The 25,839-nt window shown below is 41.4% G+C and overlaps 1 protein-coding gene across 1 annotated transcript in view; it reads right to left on the minus strand.

The window, feature by feature from the left end:
• Positions 1-25,839, minus strand: part of LOC126285376 (uncharacterized) — a 70,030-nt gene that overhangs the window by 12,114 nt on the left and 32,077 nt on the right. The window contains exon 4 of the mRNA XM_049984702.1: positions 6,092-6,233. Within this exon, the coding sequence (XP_049840659.1) occupies positions 6,092-6,233 (142 nt within the window). The remainder of the gene's footprint in view (positions 1-6,091; positions 6,234-25,839) is intronic.

Raw genomic sequence — 25,839 nt, forward strand, 5'->3', positions numbered from 1 at the left:
ACACTCTCTGCAAAGTATGTTGCAAATAAAGTTGGTAGTAAAGATGTACTACATTGAAATATCATTCCTGATGGTGAAATTTCTCTGTGCTCCATTTTTAGCAAAAGCTGATTTTTGATGCATCAAAATGTTTGTGATGGCATATCTCCTGAACTATATGTTGTAAAATGATACAATTTTGCAGTTACAATCAGTGGTGTATGTGGCTGCTATCTACCAAATGTGTTACAAATAGAGTTAGTAATAAAGAAATGCTGTTATAAATTAAAATGGCATGCTTGATGCTGAAGTTTTACTTCAAGAACAGTGAAAAAATAGTACCTGTTAAACTTCTTCCCTCTCGTCATTTTGTGGGTGTTTCAAGAAGAAAATGTTTAAAAAAAGGTTTGAAATTAAATTTAAAGTGTGTTGAAAATCACCAAGTGCTGTTATTCTCACATACTGGATGAATATATTTGGTGTAAATTGCATGTAGCAAGCTACACTGCCTGAAGACGTATACACATTTTTTTTTTACTTTAATACTTGTCTTACTGTGTTACACCTTTAATATAATATTATTCCTACTAATGACTATATTATGACATCATTTTAAATTTGGTCAATAATGATATGAAATACGGAAAATCAGATTTTTGTTGCCTCTGGAAGCCATTATGTAAGGCAACATGCTGCATCTGGGACCATGAACCATACTGATGTGCTTGAATTGTGTGTGTGTGTGTGTGTGTGTGTGTGTGTGTGTGTGTGTGTGTGTGTGACTACTTGCTCACCATATAATAGAGATGTTGGGTCACAGAAAGGCATAACAAAGGGACTGTCAAACAAGTAAGCTTTTGGACAAAATGCCTTCTTCTGAATTAAGACACACACACACACACAAACTCTCTCTCTCTCTCTCTCTCTCTCTCTCTCTCTTGAAAATGCAACTCACACACACAAACTACTGTCTCTGACTGCCAAGGCCAGGCAGTGAACAGCTGTGTGCGACAGGTGAAGCAATAATTTGGGTGGTGGGGGCAAGGAGGAGTCTGGGGCAGGGAGGGGTGGGTGGGCAGGCTAGCAGGGTAGCAGTGGAGGACAGCTTCCAGGAGCATACAGGGACAAGATGGAGGGAGTGTAGGGCGGATAAGTACAGTGAATACATTAGACAGAGGGCAGAGGTGGGGGGAGGGGAGTGGGGGCAGGGTGGGAAAGGAGACAAGTAAAAAGATTGTGGTTGCACTGGTGGAATAGAGGGCTGCGTAGTGCTGGAATGGGAACAAGGAAGGAGATAAGTGGGTAATGAACAGTGACTAATGGAGGTTGAAGCCCAGACAGTTATGGGAACATAGTTTATATAGGCTATCCATCTGTGCAATTAAGAAAATTAAGGACCCAGATGGCACAAGCTGTGAAGCAGTCATTAAAATGAAGAATGTTGTGAAGGGCAGTGTGCTCACCAACTTGGTCATCCAGCTGTTTCTTGCCCACCACTTGCCAGTGGTCATTCATGCAGACAGACAACTTGTTGGTTATCATGCCTATGTAGAATGCAGCACAGTGGTTGTAGCTTAGCTTGTAGATCATATGACTGGTTTCACAGGTAGTCCTGCGTTTGATGGGATATGTGATGCTAATTTGGAAGAAAAAGGCCGTTTGGCTGAAAGCTTACTTATTTGACAGGTTTTTTATTGTGCCTATTTGCAACTCCGGCATCTACCCAATATGGTGAGTAGCATCTCTCTTTTTCATAATATTGTGATATATGCACCGTCTTTGATTTTTTTCTGTGTTATGTACATGTGTGTGAATTATTAACTCTTTTCATGATCTGTGAATTATTAACTAGTTTTGCACACAATGTGTGAATTACTGTTTTGATTTATTATTTTGAATATATTAGTTTAGTTTTTATTTTTCCTACTGCTGACTTTGCAAACAAAAAATTTACTGTTAAGTCTTATTGCATAAAAATTTGAGTCTAAAACAATGTTAAGTCTGTCTATGACAGTGGAAACCGCTCAACTGTTAAGCTTCATCTCATGTAAAATGAGCTAATTATCTCTATGAAATAACAAAAACTGAACTATTAAGTCTCTATCCCCATCATTGCAACATCTTAACAGATGTTATTACCTCTCCAACATTGTAGACTGTATAAAACATACTGCAAATAGTAAAAAGTTATTTTTTATTATACATATTCTGATAAATTTCTTCTGCATCATTAATAAGCAGTCTTTTGTACCTTATTAGCTGCAAAAATAAATAAATACTGTTAAAACATAATCATTCTTTCTTGTGCAGCAACCCTATAATGGAAATGGTCAGTGCTCCTATCTCTTTAATGTACCATAGAAGACAATACTCACATTAAATTCTTGATATAATCCAATGGAATCCCTCGGTCCATAAAGAAGACTTGAAAGCCTTGCTCACTGAGATTCTATACGGTGAACCCCTCCTCCTGCCCACCAAGTTCATTGAGGATTCTCCTGCCCATTGAGTTCATCAAGGATTCACTGTCAACCACTACTGTGGATCTTCCCGCTCTATTTGAATGGGTTCATAGGCACGTCACACACCTCTGCACGCCCCTTCCATGCCCTCACTCCACCTCGGCTGTGTTTGTCCACAAGGACCTTGCTTCGTGCGACTTTGTGATGCTGCAGGACGACACTGTGTGAGCAGCCTTTCAGCTGCCTTATTCAGGCCTTCACCATGTGCTACATCACGGCACAAACACATTCATCATCCACATACATGGATGGCCACAGCCTGTGTCTGTTAATTGGTTGAAACTGGCACGGTCACTCTCTGATCTGCTTCCCGATGCTGCCGACCTGCCTTCGGCTAACATCTCTCCACCTGCACAATTCTTGGAACCATGGGACCCTTGAACCACAGATTGCAGTGTGCCTAATTCTGGAACCAGCCACCACCTACAACTACCGTCCTGGTATGAAGTTGATAAGTTTGGGTGATAAAGTTTCCCTCCGCCATGCTCCACACTACCAGGGAGGAGCGTAGGGCCTCTGTGGTGTCTCTGACGCAGAGCGTGCTATCTTTGACTTTTAGTTCTTTGGAGTGCTTTGTTCTAGCTTGTTCTCAGCATGTAACTTGTACTTCTTCCATGTTTGTTCATTGTGTCTCAGTGATGAATAAATGCATATTTGATACTTAGTGTGTATTATTACTGACCATACGTGATAACCACAAACTTCCTCATCTAAATAGCAAAGTAAACTGGAGCTCCCTCTTGCTGTAAACATGCATGATCCATGCTTACATCACCTTTGAGTGGAGGTATTAACTGAATTTGCAGTGTAACCAAATAAGAATTCCAATTCATTCAAGCTTCAATAAAGAAGGTGCGAACAGGTTGTGTTATGATATCCTAGCTCATGTCATACCATGTTTTCCAACTCTTGCATGTAATAGTGTTTGCCTTAGGGTAGAAATCCGCATTCCTCCTGTGTCACCTGTGATATTCAACTTTCATCAGATAAAATCATTATTTAGTGAAGCACAACGTTTAAAAATTGTACCAACAGACCACAAAGATAGAAATCTGATTGTCTCTGTTGTTGGTAGATAATTCAATCACAAAGACGCTAAATCATTTCATTTTAATGTTTTGTTTTAGATGTGGTCATTCATTGTTGAATGAGGTTTAATTGATATTTTGCAGATGGATTTCATTGGAGATTGCTCAGTTAATCGAGCAAAGATAGTGCACATTTCCTCATTTTTTACATCCACATGGCCTCTCAATGAGACTGCTTGAAATTAAAATGCATTGTTTACCATCACATAGGTTTGTTTTATGAGGTCCTTCCTTGCCAAAGTGACTTCTGAATGTACTCATTATCTCTGTTACTGTTTGTCCTGCCTGTGTATCTTTACATACAAATAAACCACTAATTGCTTCTCAATAGTGTAACTGTGCCTGCTTACTTCTGCCATGCTTCTACAGTGTGAAACAAAATAGTGCAATGAAAAAATTCACTACTGATGATAGTGCTCTTTGTAAGTTTAAAAGCAGTGATACCAATAAAATAAAGTGAAGAGAGATGTGAGGATTTCTTCAACACTTTTTACATATAAGTTTGTTTGACCTTTAACAAAATAAATGAGGGAATATTTTGATAGTTGGGGAGGATATATACCTGGAGAATAGTGTCCCTAGGAACACATGATGTTTCATGGTCAGTGTTTCAGTTTACTGACAGATTTAGAATTACATAAATGTAGCATTTGTAAATACATGATCCAGTCACATTAATGTGACTGCTGCATAACTTGGACATCTATATGTAATAACCACTCCCAGACAGCAGGTGGCACCATTAGCAGAGGAGAGTATATAAAACATATTTGGGGGACACTGAAAACAGTGCAATCATTCTCATAATGTAGAAACAAAGCGATCTATCTGACATCCAAAAGGGCATGATTATTGGTTTTTGGGCCAAGGGTGGAAGCATTTCTGAATTGGCAAAGTTTATAAGCTGTTCACTTGTCATCTTGACTACAGTATACCATGCATGTTAAATGGGACACTATCCAAAACTGCTGCCAAGGCAGCTGTGTTGCACAATGGCTGTAGATGACAAGGGTGAACAATGGCTGTGGTGTTATGTACAGGTGAATAGATGAGCAACTTTTGAGCAAATGACCACCCGTATAAACCAAGAGATTTTCAACACTGTCTCCTCAACTACTATTCAGCAAACATTGCTGAGTGTGGGCCGCGAAAACAGGTTCCAGATTCATACTCCCATTCTGATTGCTGTTTATTAGCAACGAATGCTGGAATTTGCATGCCAGTACCGCAACTGGATTTCCACTGAATGGTAACAGATGGCCTTTTCAAGTGAATCACATTTTATGCTCTATTGGACAGATGGCTGTTGGCATGTATCACATGAAACATCTGAAAGCAAAAATCCTGCAACAATTGTTGAAAAAATCCAGACTTGAGGGGGGAAAATTATGGCCTGGCGACTGTTTTTGTGACATTCCATGGTTGATCTTGTCATTCTGAGTGGCACAATGGATCAACACAAGTATGTATCTATCCATGGGGACCATGTGCACCCTTATCTGCAGTTTGCTTTTGCTTGGTATGGCATCTATCTGCAGGACAATGCAATGTGTCACACAGCTCAAAGTATAAGTGTATGGGTTTTGACAAGCAGGAGGATAAGTTTGCCATAGTCCCAACAAGATTACTGGATTTAAACCCAGCTGAGAATCTGTGAGACCCCCTAGATTGGACTGTAAGCCCTGTTGACCTCCAGATGAGAAACCTAGCACAGATAGCCAAGACACTGGAGTCAACATAGTTCCACATACCTGTTGGTACTTTCCAGAATGTCACTGACTCTTCCTGCACATCTCGCATTGCTCTGAGGGGCAAAGGGTGTTATTCAGGGTTTTGGCATGTGGTCACATTAACATGACTGAACAGTGTATTATGAGTTCTATATATTTAAGTGCTGTGATATGATATATTAAAGCCATTTGGAGAGTATTGTTAATTCTTCAGTTACAGATATTTATGATGAGTAAAATTCTGTATATTTTTTAAACTACAGTAGTTATGTCATATATGAATGGTGTAGCCATACTTCATTGGCCGTGAACCATATTGTACCATTAAACAAAAAATGGAAGATAGACTTATACCACAGAAAACATGATATTTGCAAATGAACTGTGACTATTTAATGTCTTCACAATTTTCCCCATCTGTAAAATGGAAATTTGTGCCAGTTGCCAATAGCTTCTACTTCAAGAATTTTTTTAACATGTTACTGGTTTTTGTCAATAGTTCTTCTAGATTTGATTTAAATCACTAATTATTTGTGTATCAGAGTAATAACATAACACACTCACAGTTACAAATAGTATTGACAAAAGTTTCTCAGTCACAACACTTTTAGATTTGAATAGCGTATTTCTCTGTGGATTAACCACTTATAAATTTTTTTAGAAGATCACAATCATAATCATAATTGATAAGTGTAATTATTAGAGCCATGTGCTGCCAATGTGAGAAGCAGAGAAACTTTTGTTTCCACTTAAGCGTCATATCAGTACTTACTAATGATTGCCACGAAGCCGACGATGACATGTATCCCTACAAAAAAGCCCATGTGCATTGTGATGAGCAGTGCAACAACCATTCTGGTGAGTATGTGGATTCCCCATATGATCAAGCAGATGAACAGCGAGATTTTGTTCTCCTGCCACAGAAAAAATCATTCAGTAAGTGTTTTACAGTAGACTGCATGCCAAGTTACTTGACTACAAATTGAAAAAATTCACATTAATTTCAAAATTTCACAGCTGACTTTCAGAGAACAAAGTAACATCAAAGCTAGAAATCTTGAAAATAACAAGGAATTCTAGAAATTACAACCTATGATTAAAACAAGATAATTTTCAGTTGCTTGCAGGTGTGCTTGCCCACCTTGATGTGCTTATAGCCTAACCAGTAACTATCAGCCAGGTAAGAGTACACATTCACAGGCTGACCATACCTTATGTGAACAATGCTCTCAATGCTAACTGCACACCTTTGTTGAGCTGTCAGAAACTTCAACACCAATTCAGCCTCATGGCTGCTCTAGCACCTCAGGGTTAGACAACCCCTTCAATGTTCCTTTTGTGGGTTTTGCCGGCTTTAGAGTGCTGGAGCAGCTGCCAGGCTGAAGTGGTGTTTAAGTTTCTTACAAATTCATTTGTAATGTGCTCAACAAGGTACATGGGTGGCACAGAGGTGTCACCGAACTGGGGGCTCTTAGAGAGGCTCTGGTTCAGGTACATGTTAGTGTTGCACTACCCTGCGATCAAGCCATAGTAGGGCTGCTTTGGATCATGTTCAATTTTCATCAAATGAGTTAGACTGGTTCCTAGTGATTCCAACGTGAACACAAGAGCAAAAATTACAGTTGTGCTGCACTCCAATGGGTTGTATCCATGTTCAATGGGGATGCTGCACCACTGTATGCTTAAAGAAGGGTTGAAATGTCCAAAGTGTCAGCAGAGTCAAAGGTTCTCAAGAACATCTCCTTGTTGCTCATAATGCCACAAACTGTTGTTTTCAACTGTGAAACATGTGGGAATCAATGTTGCAGGGAAAGGAGTGGTTTTACTGATGCCATTTATACTACCACTCCAAGGCCTTTTCATGTTGATTTTGAATGGTGGTGTGTCTGAAATGGTTTCCTCAGCCACCTTTAAGAGAACAGTGTGATTGCAGTGCTTGGTGCCAAAGTTCGGACCTCCATCACATTGCAATAATGACTGTGGACGATGTGGCCTTTTCTACAACTTATAGATCTATTTGATGATGCTGTGCTGATTATATTTATATATTTTGATGACACCATTATGGCCTTATCACTTTAGGACATGGTGTAAAAAAAGATCTGAGGATGGTCATTATGGACTGAAACCGGTCATCGTCTAAAGAATCGATATTGTGATCAAAGACTGGAATAAAATTGCTGTAATGACTGTGTGGACAATGAGGCCTATTCTACACTTCATTTTAGATCTATGTGATGACGCTGTGCTGATTATATTCATATATTTTGACAGTGCCATTATGGCTTTATCACTTTAGGACATGATGTAAAAAAGATCTGAGGATGGTCATTACAGACTGAAACCAGTCATCGTCTAAAGAATTGATATTGTGATCAAAGACTGGAATAAAAAACATTTGACAGTATTGGATCACTGTTTGTATACACAACTATGTCACAGTTGGTGAAAGAACATAGAACAACTCCTAAAACCCTATGAACTCCTTTAGTGATGAATAAATTCATTACAAATATGGTACACTGGAATAACCTCTGGTACAGCTTATCCCTTTAAGAAAGTTCAGTACTATGTGACTTGACTTAAAATAATTTGACATTTCATGCAAGTTAAAAGTCATGTAGACTGTTGGTTAATATTCCTGTTGTTGATTTTGAAAGTTTATTCATTAATTACAGTTATACTTTCACTCAGGTGTACATGTCACTGAGCTATTTTAAGTGTTTTGTCTTGCCAGTTTACATGATTACACATCAAGAGTCTTCAAGTGGTTCTTTTTTTACCAAGGTGAGTGGATAGTTGATATCCTAAAGTGATAGTATGTTTACTGCATTTCTCTTGTGGAATTTGTGAACAAGCAGTAACTTCGTTAGAGATTTCCCCCAGTTAATTACTGTAAAGGGAGTTGACTACCAATCTTGACCACAATTTGATCTTTTATACACAGGGCTCAAGTGTTAAAAATGGAGGGTACCACATAATTTTAGTTGCTTGTTTAGTTTTGTAAATCATGAAAGTAACCTGAAGCTCCAGATTTACATAACAAATTATAAAACTTTTGTAAGCCAGTTTCTTTTCAGATTAATAATCTCTGAATGACAAATGTGGCCTCAGAGAGATGATATCTTGCTTCATTTCAGTAGCTACAGTTCATGTGCCTGAAGCTGCAAATGAAGAATTTAGAGAACTGGGATCTGAAGCTGACTGCCAAATGATTCTACTGCTGCCAACATACATTGTGTGTAAGGACCAAAAAGATAAAATATGGGAAATGAAGGCTCAGATGGAGGCATATAGACAGTCATTTTTCCCTTGCTCTGTTTGCAACTGGGACAGGAAAGAAAATGACTGGTAGTAGTACAGGTACCCTCCACTGCACACCGTATGGTGACTTGCGGAGTATCTATGTAGCTGTAGAAAAATGCATGTATTACAGTATTGGCCTACTTCTTCGATGATTGGCACATACTTCCTTTATCGGAATTGGTGATTCCTCCCTTGCTGATTTATATATTCTGATATATAGTGACCAGTCTTTTCAGTAATTGTTGTATTCACAGATAATGTTAAATGAAGTTCATACGCCTGATCAGAGATGCAATTTTATACATATTTACATCATGTAGCTAATATTTAATGGAAGATAGACAAATGACATTCTCTGTGAGAATCCTTTAGTGATGTGCATAAGTTTTAATTTATCTTGTGTTCTTATGCAGGGAAAATTCAAACTTCCAGAGACCCATTAGAAATTCCTCATGTGTATGCTATCTACAACAAAGCAAAAAAGAAACATAGGAAAGGATTATCAGATTGCATAAGGCACTATGTGTAGTATGAAATAACTGTTCAGTAGAAGAGATTAAAACTAAGAACATGCCATTACATCATGTATGGTAAGTGTGTACCTTAAATTACACTGTACTGCAAATTTATGTCCCATTGCAGTACTAATAAGCACCAAGAGTCCAAAATAGCAGAATCTAGTAGAAGTTGCATTTCTCATTTGTACATAATCAGCCAATTACGAATCAAAAGATTTAGAAACATCATTTGTCTGATGAGTTCAGCCAGCTGGCTCAGGCCTACCCTGGTCACATGACAGCCAGCTTGTGATGTATGTGATGATGCCTATCTTTTACATCGGCCATGAGCAGCTGTTGCCAGGGAGGCCACAAGTGCATGATTCTTTCAGTACAGGTAATTGTCATCTTTCTCTCTACTGTTAAACATGCTGAAAAAAATTGTGTAAGTGGAATTTGTACACTGTAATTACGGAAAAGTAGGTATTATTATTTTTGTTTAACACAAATTTTTGTTTATGAGTTTTGTCTTCTACTTCTTTTCTGATATTAACTGTTTCCTTCAATATTAAACATCAAAATGTCAATGCAGAATGTTATGGCATTCTTAGCTTACCTAAGAAATGGCTGAAGATCACTATTGAGCAGTTTGGAGAAGAAAATGATCCTGCATCTGTCCAATACAGAATGTGATTTACATCCAACAATAACTTCAGAAACTGTTGCTAAAATTGCACATTCCAGTGGGGTCAGTGGCTCATTCGTATATAGAGTGGTTCTTGAACATAATGCTAATCTCATCTTAAAATCACCAAAGAAAGACAGGCATTACAAAAAAAATAATTCAAAATGTTGATGAGTTCTACAGAAATGCCATAAGAAGGAATGTGCACCAGTTTTTCTTTCACAATGAGTTATGTACCATTGATAAGTCCTTGCTTCCATTAACGAGGATCCTGATCTGATGTGCTCAAGAAGATCATTTCATTCTTTATTGAAGGAGATAAAGTTCAGTTATGTTAATAGTGGACGTAGCAGCATGCTGATCAACAAAGAAGGGATCTGTCTATAGAGAAGGTGTTATTTAAGGACAATAAAGCCAGCATGCCAGGAAGATAGGAAAATTTATTACTTGAATGAGACATGGCTAAATGCAGGCCATACACAGAATGAAATCTAGATAGATGATTCAGTATCATCAGCTAAGGAAGCCTTTCTGTCTGGGTTGTCTACAGGAAAGAAAGCACCATATGCTAAAGGAAAAAGACATATTGTGAGTGAGGTAGGTTTAGTGGGCAAGTGTTTGAGGACTTTTGAGTCAAAAAAGAGCAATGACTATCATGAAGATATGAATGCCAAGTCTTCCAAATCTTGGTTTTCCAAAGTTCTTCCTCACCTTGAGGATCATTTTGTACTTGTATAAGATAATGAACCATACGACCTGAATTTGGCACTGGGTAACTACCACCTCTTACCAGCAATGAAGACATTGATTGCCACACAACTCTTTGATATTGATGCTGAACTACAGGCATGTATAAATCAGTGGTTCCAACTGCAGGTGACAGATTTCTTCACAGATGCTATTGGAAAATTTGTGCCATGGTATGAAAAGTGCCTCAATTTGAATGGTGGTTAGGTAGAAAAATAGCTTAAGAATGTACCTCTAAAATGTAAATAATAAAATCTGATTTCGCAATATTTTTAATTTTTAATTTAAAAATGTCTGTTACTTTCTGGATAGCCCTCATATAAAACAATTTACAAGTGATTGCATTGGTTCTGTGGTCTCATTTTGAGGTAGAATGTGCTTGTTTGACTATTGTTATCCTGTTTTACTACCCTCTCTGTTATGATGGTGTTGTGTTTCATCATTGATGTACTCTGTGCTGACTGACTTGGTTTTAAGGCTCATTATTTCTTCTTGGCAGTGCCTGTGCCTGTCTATTGTGTGTTGCTTGTGCTTAACACTGGCCTGTTTCAGGTGCGATCAGGGATGTTGTTTTATTCTGTATATTGATGGAGCTCCAACTCAGGTACCAAAGGACTGGTTGAAAAAAACGGAATTGAAATTGACTTACAAGTAAGGGATGGAACAACTTCTTATAGCCTTTGATATTTAATAATTCGTATAGAAGCATTGGTTGTGGCTTCCCTGTTAAATATTGTCTTTTGAGCATCATCTGAGTACCTGTTAGCCTAAAACTGCAATCAAGGATTTATTGCTTTACATGTGGTTCTGTTCTGGTTAAAAGTAATGATTGTCACATTTGCTTTTAAGAAAAGACATGTGTTGTCTGTCTTTTTTTCAAATCTATGTGACTGCAGAGAGAGGGAGAGGGAGAGAGAGAGAGAGAGAGAGAGAGAGAGAGAGAGAGAGACAGAGATTTTGCTTCAGTTAGGCTACTTACTTTTTAAATTTGGTAGAATTGCCAAAAGACCAATATTAAGTATTTTAAATAAGGAAATGCGGGAAAATTGGACATCTAGAATGGTATTGCAGACTCTAACACGAAAAAGGGGGGGGGGGGGGGCGAGAGGTGTGATAAGTGGACATGGTATGGGAAAGCTACTCCCAGTAAATATGAGCACAGCGAAAACGTGACCAATCATGGAATTTTGCTTAGGTGACCTAGTAGAGGGAAGGACACATTACTTTTGTTAAACTGTGGTTTTTAGGGGTCTGTGCCAAGATTGGAACTCATGGGAATAAGAGGTTGGTCCCATCATGAAGTAGGTTAAGTGGAGTGCGTAGGAATGATGTACGTTTCCTGGGTTTAGCATTGATTAGTTTTCAGGTTGGGGCAAAATATTTCTTCTTTGTATGGAAGTTTTGTTTCATAAACGTGAGAATTGCTGCGCACTGTTAGGGTTAGACTTCTTGCTTGAACGTTGATATACAACTGATCTTTTTACATGTACATCATACTTTGTAAGCCACCTATTGGTGTGTGTCGGAGGATGCTTCTGGTACCACTGCCTGACCTCCCCTTCCCCGTTCCATTCGCGAATGGTGCATGGGAGGAATAATTATCGGTAAGCCTCTTTATTAGCTTCTATTTTTCAAATTATCTCATTGTGGTCATTTCGCGAGATGTATGAAGAAATATTATGTTGTCCAGCTATAGCTAGTATGTGATCACTAGAAATATCAGTAGTAAACCTGTTCGTGATGCACAACGCCTATCTTGTATCGTCTGTACTGGAGTTTGTTGAAAACATCTGTGACAATTTCGCGCCGACGATCCCCTCTCGAAACGCGCCGCTCTTCGTTGGATCTTCTCTATTTCTTCTATCATTCCTTCCTCAGAAGGATCCCAGATTGATGAACAATACTGAAGAATCGGTCGAATAAACGCCTTGTAAGCCACTTCCTCCGTAGAAGAGTTACAGTTCCTTAAAATTCTTCCTAATAACCTCTGTTAAAAATGGTTCAAATGGCTCTGAGTACTATGGGACCTAACTTCTGAGGTCATCAGTCCCCTAGAACGTAGAACTACTTAAACCTAACTAACCTAAGGACATCACTCACATCCATGCCCGAGGCAGGATTCGTACGTGCGGCCATAGCGGTCACGCAGTTCCAGACTGTAGCGTCTAGACCCGCTCGGCGATTACGGCCGAACCTCTGTCTGATATCTGCTTTTCCTACTATTTGCTTTACGTGGTCATTCCACTTAAGGTCTCTTTGTATCATTACTACTGGATATTTTCGGTAGATACTGTTTGCAACAATTTGTCATCAATAATGTTGCAGTTGTACAGTAATTATTTTTGCTGTATGGGTTCAATATGTTATATTTACTTACATTCATGGTCATCTGCCAGAACCTGCCATTCATTAAACTTTTACATGTCATTCTTAAAATCGATACTGTCTTCTGGCATTGCTACTTTCTTATACTCAACTGCATCATCCACGAACAGTCTTAAAGAGCTTCTGTCGCTATCTGCTAGATCATTTGTACACTACTGGCCATTAAAATTGCTACAACACGAAGATGACGTGCTACAGACGCGAAATTTAACCGACAGGAAGAAGGTGCTGTGATATGCAAATGTCTAGCTTTTCAGAGAATTCACACAAGGTTGGCGCCGGTGGCGACACCTACAACGTGCTGACATGAAGAAAGTTTCCAACCGATTTCTCATACACAAACAGCAGTTGCCCAGCGTCGTCTGGTGAAACGTTGTTGTGATACCTCGTGTAAGGAGGAGAAATTCGTACCATCACGTTTCCGGCTTTGATAAAGGTCGGATTGTAGCCTATGGCGACTGCCTTTTGTTGTATCGCGAAATTGCATTGGTCGAGATCCAATGGCTGCTAGCAGAATATGGAATCGGTGGGTTCAGGAGGGTAATACGGAACGCCGTGCTGGACCCCAACGGCCTCGTATCACTAGCAGTCGAGATGACAGGCACCTATCCGCATGGCTGTAAGGGATCGACAGCCACGTCTGCACCAACAGTTCGACAACTTCTGCAGCAGCATGGACTATCAGCTCGGAGACCATGGCTGCAGTTACCCTTGACGATGCATCACAGACAGGAGCGCCTGCGATGGTGTACTCAACGACAAACCTGGGTGCACGCATGGTAAAACGTCATTTTTTTCGGATGAATCCAGGTTCTGTTTACAGCATTATGATGGTCGCATCCGTATTTGGCGACATCGCGATGAACGCACATTGGAAGTGTGTATTCATCATCGGCATACTGGCGTATCACCCGGCGTGATGGTATGGGGTGCCATTGGTTACACATCTCGGTCACCTCTTGTTCGCATTGACGGCACTTTTGAACAGTGGACGTTACATTTCAGATGTGTTAAGACCTGTGGCTCTACCCTTCATTCGATCCCTGCGAAACCCTACATTTCAGCAGGATAATGCACGACTGCATGTTGCAGGTCCTGTACGGGCCTTTCTGGATACAGAAAATGTTCGACTGCTGCCCTGGCCAGCACATTCTCCAGATCTCTCACCAACTGAAAACGTCTGGTCAATGGTCGCCGTGCAACTGGCTCGTCACAATACGCTAGTCACTACTCTGGATGAACAGTGGTATCTTGTTGAAGCTGCATGGGCAGCTGTACCTGTACACGCCATCCATGCTCTGTTTGACTCAATACCCGGGCGTATCAAGGCCGATATTACGGCCAGAGGTCTTTCTTCTGGGTACTGGTTTCTCAAGATCTATGCACCCAGATTGCGTGAAAATCTAATCACATGTGAGTTCTAGTATAATATATTTGTCCAATGAATACCCGTTTATCATCTACATTTCTTCTTGGTGTAGCAATTTTAATAGCCAGTAGTGTATATAAACACTTCCTTGGGATATTCCAAATATTACCTTTACATCTGTCGATTTTGTTCCGTTGAGAGCGAGGTGTTGAGTTCCGTCTGCAAGGAAGTCTTGCATCCAGTCGCAAATATGGTCCTATACTCGGTAATCTCCATTTTTTTTCTTTGCTAAGCGGCTGTGAGGGACGGTGTCAAATGCTTTCCCGAAGTCAAGGAACACGGCACTGACTGAGCGCCGTCTACTGCGCTAAGGAACTTATGGAGAAGCTGAGCTCTGTTTGCGGAATACGTGTCGGTTTTATAGAGATTTTCATTCTCCATACAAGTCATAATTCTTGAGCAAAAAATGTGTTCCATAATTCTACAACAGACTGACGTCATCGATATAGGCCTGTGATTATGTGCGTCTGTCCTACAACCGGGAATGACCATCGCTTTTTTCCAGTCGCTGGGTACCTTTCGTTGCTCCAGTGATCTACGATAAACTGTTGCTAGTATGTGAGCAAATTCTTTCGCATGATCGTCGTAGAATCTTACAGATATCTCATTTGGTCCTTATGCCTTCGACTACTAAGCGATTGTAGTTTCTTTCCTATTCCGCGACCGGTTATATCATCATCTACCATGTCGCGGTTCGTACGACGATTGAAAGGAGGGACCGTTTCATGATCTTCTGTGGTGAACAATTTCGGAAATCGAATTCAATATTTTAGCCTTCTTTCCTTGATGTTCCTTTTCGGTGCCAGTGTGGTCATTGAGTGAATGAACAGAGGATTTCGAACCGCTTACTGATCTTATGTGAGACTAAAACCTCTAATCGTTTTTCCTCTGATCGGTTGAAAAAATTGTACTTTCAGAGTCATTACAATGCCTCTCTCACTGCTTTCCTTGTGCTCATTTTTTCCGCATTTAATTGTTGTTTTTCAGCTCGGTTTTGACTTTTCTTTGAATAGTCATGAAACTCTCTCTGTTTACGTTGCAGTTTTCTAAAATGGCTGTTAAACAATGATAGGTCTTTCCCATTCCTTAAGACCTTGACCGGTACATACTTATTCAGCGCTTGAAGAATTTTTTCCATTTCTGCTCCACATCTTCGTCTTCAGCACTGAATATTTGATGCTGACTACTCAGATACTCTGCAATTTGTGTCCTGTCACTCTCGCCAAGCAAATACGTTTTCCTATCTTTCTTAACATTCCTTTTAAAGCTTGTAGTCATAGTTGCTGTCACAGCCTTACGATCACTGAGACCTTCCTCTATGTTAACAGATTCGATAAGTTCAGTTTGTTTGTTGCTAGGACCATAACCTTCATGATTTGGTTCTCTAATTATCTACGCGAAGAAAATTTAGTACAATACGTTCAGAATAATGTCACATGAATCCCGGCCTGTGGCTCCAGTTTTTATAGCATGACTCTCTAAATATATGCCTGGCAAGCCGAAGTCACTCCCAATTACAAGAGTGTGATAAGGAAATTATTAGTAATATTCTGCAAGTTCACTCCAAACAACTCTAGCACTAGAGCTCCTCACCCAGACGGTCTAAAAAAGTATCCGATTACCATTTTTGACCGACCTTTGATGCTTAATTTCAAGCAGATTAATTCACATTCGGAATCCATGATAACTTCGTAAGACACTGTCAAATTTTTTGCTGCAGTAAATTCGCCGCCGCCATTGGCGACTAACCTATCCTTACGACATATATTAGAATCTGAAATTAGGATTTCGTTGCTGTTCACTTCCGGTTTCAAATAAATCTGTTTGCTTTATACTATCTTGGCATTATAACCTTCAATAAGCGATACTAATTCTGGAATCTTTACTTTGATGCTCCTGCGCTTTCGTAATATCATATTCACCTTTTCTATATCCGATCTGCAATGACCGGCACTCTCTGAGAACATTGTGGCTGATCTAACGTCGGTTTTGGCAGGCAGTTCATCTCTGATAGCAAAGTGTGTGTGTGGGGGGGGGGGGGGGGGGGGGGGGATGAGGAGTGGGAAGGTTCTTTAATTAAAAGACCCCCTTGTGCACACCACTCACACTCCGCTACCCCAGTAGTCGCTTCCTGTGGGTAGAGCACACTTGACCTATTAAGGGGAACCCTACAATTTTGCACCCTATAGCGAGGTCGAGAAATTCGCGTCCAATAACATCACAGAATCGTCTGAGTCTGTGTTTTAGTCATCGCCCTCTGCTCCAAAACAGAGAACCGCAATCAACCCTGGGTATGATGCTAGAGATAGTCAGCTCAGCTTTTACCCCACTTGTTATGATAGTTGTCTTCACCAAATTAGCCATCTGCTGAAAGAAACTGATGATGGGCCCAGAACCCAACTAGCAGGCGTCATTCTGGCTGACATGTGTCACTAATTGCAGCTGGTTGCACCCAGGGTGCTTGATAGCTGCCTGCCTGCGTGACCCGTTCCATGTCACGGACTGGACGCCCCTGGCAAACATGCTGAGTGCACACTGGCATTCTTTCAAAATATGGCTCTAAGCACTATGGGACTTAACATCTGAGGTTATCAGTCCCCTAGACTTAGAAATACTTAAACCTAACTGACCTAAGGACATCACACACATCCATACCCGAGACAGGCTACTAACCTGCGACCATAGCAGCAGCGTGGTTCCGGACTGAGGCGACTAGAACCGCTCGGCCACAGCGGCCGGTTGGCATTCTTTTCCCCTCTGAATGCTATTTCCATGATGGACTTCTAACGCTGGTGCTCCCATTGGCTAGCAAATCGTTCCTCTTCACTTGTCTGGACTGAGCAGGAAAATCAGCTACTGGCCCAGCAGGAGAGGCATCCCACACTGGCTCAGAAGTATTATCAACACAGTGTAGCACATCGTGCGTGTTGCTAAGGCGTAAGGACCTAGATGTGGGGCCTCTTCCCTCTTTCACCTTCCGCCCAGTGACACATGAAGCCACCACTGTCCGCCATTCACTCTCTAGCAAAGAAGAACCAGTTACATGTTGTGTATCAGAAGACACAACGACCACATGGTGACCATGGTATTGCAACGGCACCAAGGGTGTCGAGCATTCGGTCACTAGCGCAGTGATGATGATGCTGCCTCGAGCAGTAGCCAGAAGCCTGTCGATTGTACCAATGCACCCTCCAACTGTTTTACCGACTGCAGCCATTTGTTCTTGCCTCCACTCACAATAAGTACAGTCGTTATCCATATCGCACTATGTAAAAAAAAAAAGCTGAACACGATCTCGAAAGTACAAACAAAGCAGTGAGGCGCGGCTGAGAAAGTACGAAAAGACCTCGGAAAATGAGAAAATTACCCGACTATGGCGCTGCTGGGTTGGAATGGGCTAATATAAACGAGAGATTTAAACAAATCCTACAATCAGCTCTGCAGAGCTCTCATTATAGTCTAAGATGGAAAGATCCGCTAGCTCTTAAAACAGAAATAAATGTCTCTACTGAAAGTGGGCGTATCAAAGGTTACTTCTTATTAGCAATTCTGCTTACACGAAAGCTACTGAAGGAAAATAAATACGCTAACACTAAGCCACTGATATGAACTATAAGCTGTATTATAAGATGAGATTTAAGTGCAGTCGTCCGCAGCTCGTGGTCGTGCGGTAGCGTTCTCGCTTCCCGCGCCCGGGTTCCCGGGTTCGATTCCCGGCGGGGTCAGAGATTTTCTCTGCCTCGTGATGACTGGGTGTTGTGTGATGTCCTTAGGCTAGTTAGGTTTAAGTAGTTCTAAGTTCTAGGGGACTGATGACCATAGCTGTTAAGTCCCATAGTGCTCAGAGCCATCTTTTAAGTGCAGTCACGTGATGTGGCTCTTCAGATGGCGAAACGCCTCACACAAATATGAACTAAGACTAACGCAGAAACACTTGAAAGGCGAATGGTAGAAGTTAATAGGACCTTATTCCATCTGTAAGAACTGCCGACAGTGCAACAATGCCACGAGATTCATCCCTGGCGTAGGACGATCCATTTAGGCTGTGTGCACGGTCACTGAGTATCAGTTTATGTGATACTGCATGCAGCACGTGGAAAATTACTGTAGGTAAGTGTGGGAACTAATTTGCCATAGAAGTATTGTACGTAGTGGAGTGTTGTGCACATATAGGAGTTGAGACAGTGAGCAGGTGGTGTCTGTCTGGACAGTTAATTCTTGAATTACTGATGAGGAATCGACAGTCGTAAATTTGAATATTTTGCAGGAAGAATATTTAAATAGAGCAAATGCGAAGCCTAAGCTTAAGCATGTCGCTAGTATAGCCGCATTATGAGGGAGGTAGGGCACTTGGAAGGAGCAATAGTAACAGAATAGTTATTGTTAGAGTGTGAGGCTCCGTTGACCCCGTGATATAGCATAGAACAACAACTGTGAATGAACTGCCTGTGTACTGCATAAACCGTGATGTATATCACATCACCTGTAACCAATGATGAAAGAATTTATTAACCAACAGCTAAGAGACGGTATTGTTAAGAAAAGTATCACGCCCTGGAAGACACCAGTGATAATTGTTCCAAAGAAAAGTTGAAATGCGACTAAGGCGTATCACTTTTCTTGTGACTGTCATTACCTTAACACGTGTGTTGTTACAATGCATGTCCAGTCCCGAATATAGCGGAAATTTGGATAATCCAGAGCAAAGGAGATATTTGTGTACCATGGACCAGTAGAGTGGTTGTCATCAGTTAGAAGTAGCACCAGAGGATCGACCAAAGAGAGCACCTACAGTTTCACGAAGTTACTATGAGTATCGGGGCATACTGTTTGGATTGAAAAATGAACCTGTCACATTTCGACGTTCCTTACATGAAGTATTATGGGGACTGAAACTTAGACAATGTGTAGAATTTACATGGCACAACTGTCCTTATGAAAAATATGTATTGCGCCCAAGGGAAATATTTTAGTGGTTGTGTGCAGTGCATCGAACGGTCAGTTCAGAAAAGAATCTTTTGCACTGAAAGAAAAGCAACATTTAGGAGATTTAAATAGTAGTACGGGGGTCTGGATGGATTTCACGATGAAAAGAAGCCATACATAATTTCCGGACACCGAGTATAGAAAAAGAGTTGAGTCTTTCATGGACCTGCGAATTATTACTGGTAGTTTATTCCAAAATTTGCAGATATATCATGGTCGCTCACTCATATATTGAAGAAAGGAGTTAAGTTTCATTAGCTACCGGAGTACAAAGATGCATATTGTCACATGAAAAGATTGTCATCCAGCGCTTGCTCAACTCCTGTAGATGCTCCTGTCCTGAGATAAAAGTTTCAAGTTTCTCACTGAGATATGACGCTATTGCTTCTTTATCTAGTTTACTGGACATATAAATATTTCTATTTCTTTTTGTTGCACTTTGTACTTAAGTAATTAGTGCTGTTAAAACAGCTTCATACTCACTGATACCACTTTTGATGTGGACATCCTCAAATAGGACAGGTCTGTTTGTTTCCATCATATCTGACACATTTTTATCCTGAATAGGGTTCTGAACTATCTTTTCTACGTAGCTTTTAGAGAAGACATTTGTTTCTACCAAGGAAACATCTATGGCCGTGAATAATGATAAGTACGTCGAAATAAGCAGTTCATCGTGTATGAGCCCCAGCTGTAGAGTAAGTATATATAAGAAATTTATATGTCGAATAACAAGCCTAGAATTGAAGAAAGATATTGGTAACTAGCTTATCGATTTTATAAAATGTCCTGAAAAACATCTCTGAGAAAGTTTTTTTCTTTTTGGCTAAAGTACATGGCATTACTAGACTGCGAGCTACCATTTATATCTACGGAAGTCTAAATGTATTAAACGGTAACAAACAAAACTGTTCTCTGTACCAATCACTTCTATGAGGTGTAAACTATTGGATAGATTACAGAACAGTAGTCCACCTCTTTGACCATACAGCTCCCCCCTTCCAGCCATAAATATCGCACTCTACGATTTTTGAAAACTTCAGATAAAACTTACAATGAGGAATCAGGTTTTACACTGTTCTCAAATTCAGGTTTTTAGAGCACAATTTCTTATAATCAAAACAATAAAATCACAAGATTTAATACAAACTACAGGTGCTATCGTATACCCCAGTAGCAGTGTCACTTTGCTTCACAGTGTGGTGTGGTCCGAAGACTGAGGGAACAAGGTTGGCAGCGCAACAAGAGAAGGTAACTAACTTACTGTAAGTCACATTAATGAACGACCGACACCGGCATAGCAATACACAGAAACGTTTCTCTTCTACTTACAGCCGAGCATAGTACCACTCATCCTAGTCCGGAATCATAGGATAAGATAACAGTATTACCTTCTAGTAGGCGAGCTGTGTGCTCAACGTATTAGGCAGAACCCTACATAAAAGTTATTGTTTAATTTCCTCTGAGTGAAAGACTTGTATTATGTCCGTATCAAATGATACTTTAATGTACAGCCGTAAATACTCATTCTAGTAGAAATTGATGGTAGAAAGTACGTAATTATTCTGTCTATTCTGTCTATTTTATGTGTTATAGTATTTACTTGGGCTCCTCCCAGACGAAAGCAAAGAATACACCATTGTACCGACAAGTGTATTTCTGCCCAGCATAACACATACTTCTGCTCGAAACATATCGGCACGAATCGGTAGTCTTCATGGCTACAACGTCATGTTTTCAACTGGTACCAGCCGCAGCATTCTAACAAATATACTGTAGCTGCTCAGTGAACATGTGTCCATTATTAATTAATAAAGAATTTAGAGATGAATGACGATGAAAATATTTCTGGCACATCAGGGTCACGTGCGATTCCGATTTCATGAAGAGTTTTATATATATATATTACACACACAACACCTCGACCCAGGCTCCTGCCCATCGGGTCACGTTGCTCACCCATTGTGACGTTCACAGGTTACAATATGCCCAATATGCCCCTCCCACTGTTCCAGTGACATGCAAAATGGATAGATTCCTTGGAGAGACATACATGGGAGGATCTTCACAGAATAACCTTACAATGAATCCATATTTTCAGAAAGTAGGACATCATTCGGTGTTCTCAGAGTACTACTCAATCGTAGCTATCACGACCTGCTGGGATGCTCAAGGGGAACAGAATGACCAGAATTACAGAACAGTGGGATACTGCTAAACAAGGCTCAGTGTGAAATCTTGGGACTGACTTCAAGGTTCCCAGCAGCCATTTAGGGACGACAGTTCTGAATCTATCTTATCCTCTGCCGTATCTACCTGATAACTCTTTTGAAATCCTGCCAGTGAGGAACCTAATGTACCTGAATGCTACTACTGATTACATTACACTTAGTTCCCTCGACATGCAGTTAGTATTACAGGACGTCCGCATTCGTGTAGCACAGTTGTTCCAGACTATTGAAAACTATCACTGCGGGCAATAGCATCAAGTCATGGTAATCAGACTTCCGTCCTTAAACACTTTCTTAATCTTGGTCATTGCTTCTGTGGCCTGTGTTCATCATTGGCAGAAAGCCATCCACCCATCTGATCTCCCAGTCCATTTCCTACAAACCCAATGCACAGGAACACAAGGTTTGACCAAAGCGACAGAACATTCGGGGTATACCAGCCGCCGTACACCGTATGATGGGATGTGTAGAGAAGAAGAACAGACAATGTGTAAAGTGTTATCAGTACGATGAGAGAGAGTGCACTACAGGGGCAGAGGGAAAAGTGTAGACACAATAGTACCGTGTTGTTTTAGTTGTACACAGGGCAGACACTAGTCTGGAATTTAAGATTTCGAGGGGCTTCTGTTCGACAGAACAGACACCACACTTTTATAGCCTTGAATACGGAACCAACACATTGCTCTACAGTCAGTGGTGAACTTGTTGCTATATGGTGTAACACAGTATTGTACGAGGTGCATTCAAGTTCTAAGGCCACCGATTTTTTTTCTCCGAACTGGAAAGAGATAGAAACATGCGCATTGTTTTAAAATGAGGCCGCGTTCATTGTCAATACGTCCCAGAGATGGCAGCACGGTACGGCAGATGGAATTTTACCGCCAGCGGCGAGAATGAGAACTTAAAATGGCGACGTTTTCCTTACTTGAACAGTGTGCAATCATTCGTTTTCTGAATGTGCGTGGTGTGAAACCAATTGAAATTCATCGACAGTTGAAGGAGACATGTGGTGATGGAGTTATGGATGTGTCGAAAGTGCGTTCATTGGTGTGACAGTTTAATGAAGGCAAACCATCGTGTGACAACAAACCGAAACAACTCGGGCTCGCACAAGCCGGTCTGACGACATGATCGATAAAGTAGAGAGAATTGGTTTGGGGGATCACCGAATGATTGTTGAACAGATCGCCTCCAGAGTTGGCATTTCTGTAGGTTCTGTGCACACAATCCTGTATGACGACCTGAAAATGCGAAAAGTGTCGTCCAGATGGGTGCCACAAATGCTGACAGACGACCACATGGCAGCCCATGTAGCATGTTGCCAAGCAATGTTGACGCGCAACGACAGCATGAATGGGACTTTCTTTTCGTTGGTTGTGATAATGGATGAGACGTGGATGCCATTTTTCAATCCAGAAACAAAGCGCCAGTCAGCTCAATGGAATCACACAGATTCACCGCCACCAAAAAAATTTCGGGTAACCGCCAGTGCTGAAAAAATGATGGTGTCCATGTTCTGGGACAGCGAGGGCGTAATCCTTACCCATTGCGTTCCAAAGGGCACTACGGTAACAGGTGCATCCTACGAAAATGTTTTGAAGAACAAATTCCTTCCTGCACTGCAACAAAAACGTCCGGGAAGGGCTGCGCGTGTGCTGTTTCACCAAGACAATGCACCCGCACATCGAGCTAATGTTACGCAACAGTTTCTTCGTGATAACAACTTTGAAGTGATTCCTCATGCTCCCTACTCACCTGAACTGGGTCCTAGTGACTTTTGGCTTTTTCCAACAATGAAAGACACTCTCCGAGGCCGCACATTCACCAGCCGTGCTGCTATTGCCTCAGCGATTTTCCAGTGGTCAAAACTCCTAAAGAAGCCTTCGCCGCTGCCATGGAATCATGGCGTCAGCGTTGTGAAAAATGTGTACGTCTGCAGGGCGATTACGTCGAGAAGTAACGCCAGTTTCGTCGATTTCGGGTGAGTAGTTAATTAAAAAAAAAAAAAATTCGGAGGCCTTAGAACTTGAATGCACCTCGTATTTCAGATCCAGTTATGTGATGCCTGTGTGGAGCAAGTATAAATGCTCCCAGCTCAGCTAGTAGCAGCATTCTTTCCGCACTACGCGATCAACTGGTACAGTCTTCTCACCAGTCAACATCCGAACGTGGGACCAAGCTAGTACTGCTTAATTAGGCAGTATCACCAACTAAATTCGCTGATCTATGAACCAACAGCTAGCTCTGGTGGTCCTGGGCTTCGAAATGCATCGGCTCAGGTGAGGTCACCCCACGTGTTCCATTACGTAACGCTCCAGCCAGTCTCCAAGGGGGTTCAGCTCGGGGAACCTCAGGTCACGTGCTGTGTACGACAGCACAATTGCCAAGCCCCTTTGCGCTGCAGTGCTGACAACTGACCTGAGACAGAAAGGGCTCTTCCGTTGCCAGCTGCTGTTTTGCTACTGCAGCATACTGCTGTATCAGTACATGTCTCTCACTTCCTGCTAGCCTCATCTGCACGTGAGACGCTATCACTGCAGTGCTGTATGAAAGGCAACTAAAAATGAAGAACGTCCCTGTTGAGAAAGCATTCTTGTCTCTGCACACGCCATGATAGTGGAGAATCAATCCCATAGCTTTCTGCACACGTAACATTGCTGTCAGAAGTGGCCACATTGCGACACTGGTGCCATCTAGCTGTAACAATATTTTCTTGCTCATTATTAGACTTTTTTATTTATAAATGATGCCACAATCGTGATCAAGCAGTACTCTCTTCTAAATTAGTATATTCAACGTGGTGGCATTGCGCTACTGTTGCATGCACTGAATGAGAATATTGAAGTACGAAGTGTATTTTATGCAATACGCAGACATTTGTTTAAGTAAAATGAGAGATTAAATAAAGCAAGACGCAATTTCAGTGATGAAGAACAGAGTAGAAGACTACTGCGTGAGCTAATTGAAACAGTAGAGGAGTGAATGTGTAATACAGAGTCAATTGGTTAAGTAAAGTGAGACGTTCAAAAACTTAAGGTAAAATGTCAGTGATGAACACTAGAATGGAAGACTAATCTTCGAAAACGTTAAAGCAATAGAATAGGAGATCAACCATCTGATCTGTATTGTTATTACAGCGTCTGGCCAGACTTCAAAACCCGTTGAAGTGAGGGGCTGCTGAGCTGCTGGGTGCTGGAATATTGCTGGCACAGCATGGTGCAAGTCCCTAGCCTGCTGCAGTAATGGATTTCCACTAACTGTGGCACAACACTGCACTGCCATGGTCACCTACGTCCCTCATGACCAGAGGCAGGGCTCTTTCATAACAAATCTGGATAGAGGGACTATAGATACTTCCTGCTCAGCACCTAGCAGCACTTTGTCTTCGACTACCATTGATGCTGTGTCATTCTGAACGCCAACTGCCAGTTTCAATCAAGCCAAGCAGCTTCAACTTCGTTTAACATCATCATCAGCTGACTTATGGTTTACATCCACTCATAACCTGACGGTTCCAGGTCTCAAGCTGGTGCCTCTGAGAGAGGACCTCCTGTGTGGTGTCTTTTTTTAGCCCTCCGGACACCTTCAAAGGATCCTGAGTTTGGTGTCTGTACACCTGCATGCGTGTGCACCTGACCAACAGCTGGGAGTGCCCAGCTGACCAGCATATGGCTGCCACCTGCCGGGCGTATGACGACAGCGTTGCGTCTGCAAGGTTACACTAGCTGCTGCTATTTTGCTGTAACAGCATTCAGCATTTAGCAGTCAGTGTGTGCTTGCACTGCCATAAGCACGCCATCAGGATTGTTCTGAGATATCAACTGCTGCCTGGAGGGCTATGCGCACCACCAAGATGCCCACACTAATATCCATATAGACTTCTTCCAGAGTAAAGAATGTTGGATACTTGTGGTAAGGACTATGGGACCAAACTGCTGAGGTCCGCGGTCCCTAGGCTTACACACTATTTAATCTAACTTACGCTAAGGACAACACACACGCCCATGCCTAAGGACTCGAACCTCTGATGGGGCCAACCACGCGAACCGTGACAAGGTGCCTTAGACCGCACGAAAATGTTGTTGATAATTGAGTTCTTCTGTTCCTGTGCTCGCTGTGGTACTGATGGTCTGCACCCCACCACCTCGCACAGCCATCCAGGGCCACAAACGACTATCCTGGCATCTGGCTGTCTACATCCCGATCCCATTGCACTACCAACAGGTGTGCTATTTTAGATGAAACTACCATGGA

The sequence above is a fragment of the Schistocerca gregaria genome, chromosome 8 (assembly GCF_023897955.1).
Source record: "Schistocerca gregaria isolate iqSchGreg1 chromosome 8, iqSchGreg1.2, whole genome shotgun sequence".
NCBI classification, from domain to species: domain Eukaryota; kingdom Metazoa; phylum Arthropoda; class Insecta; order Orthoptera; family Acrididae; genus Schistocerca; species Schistocerca gregaria.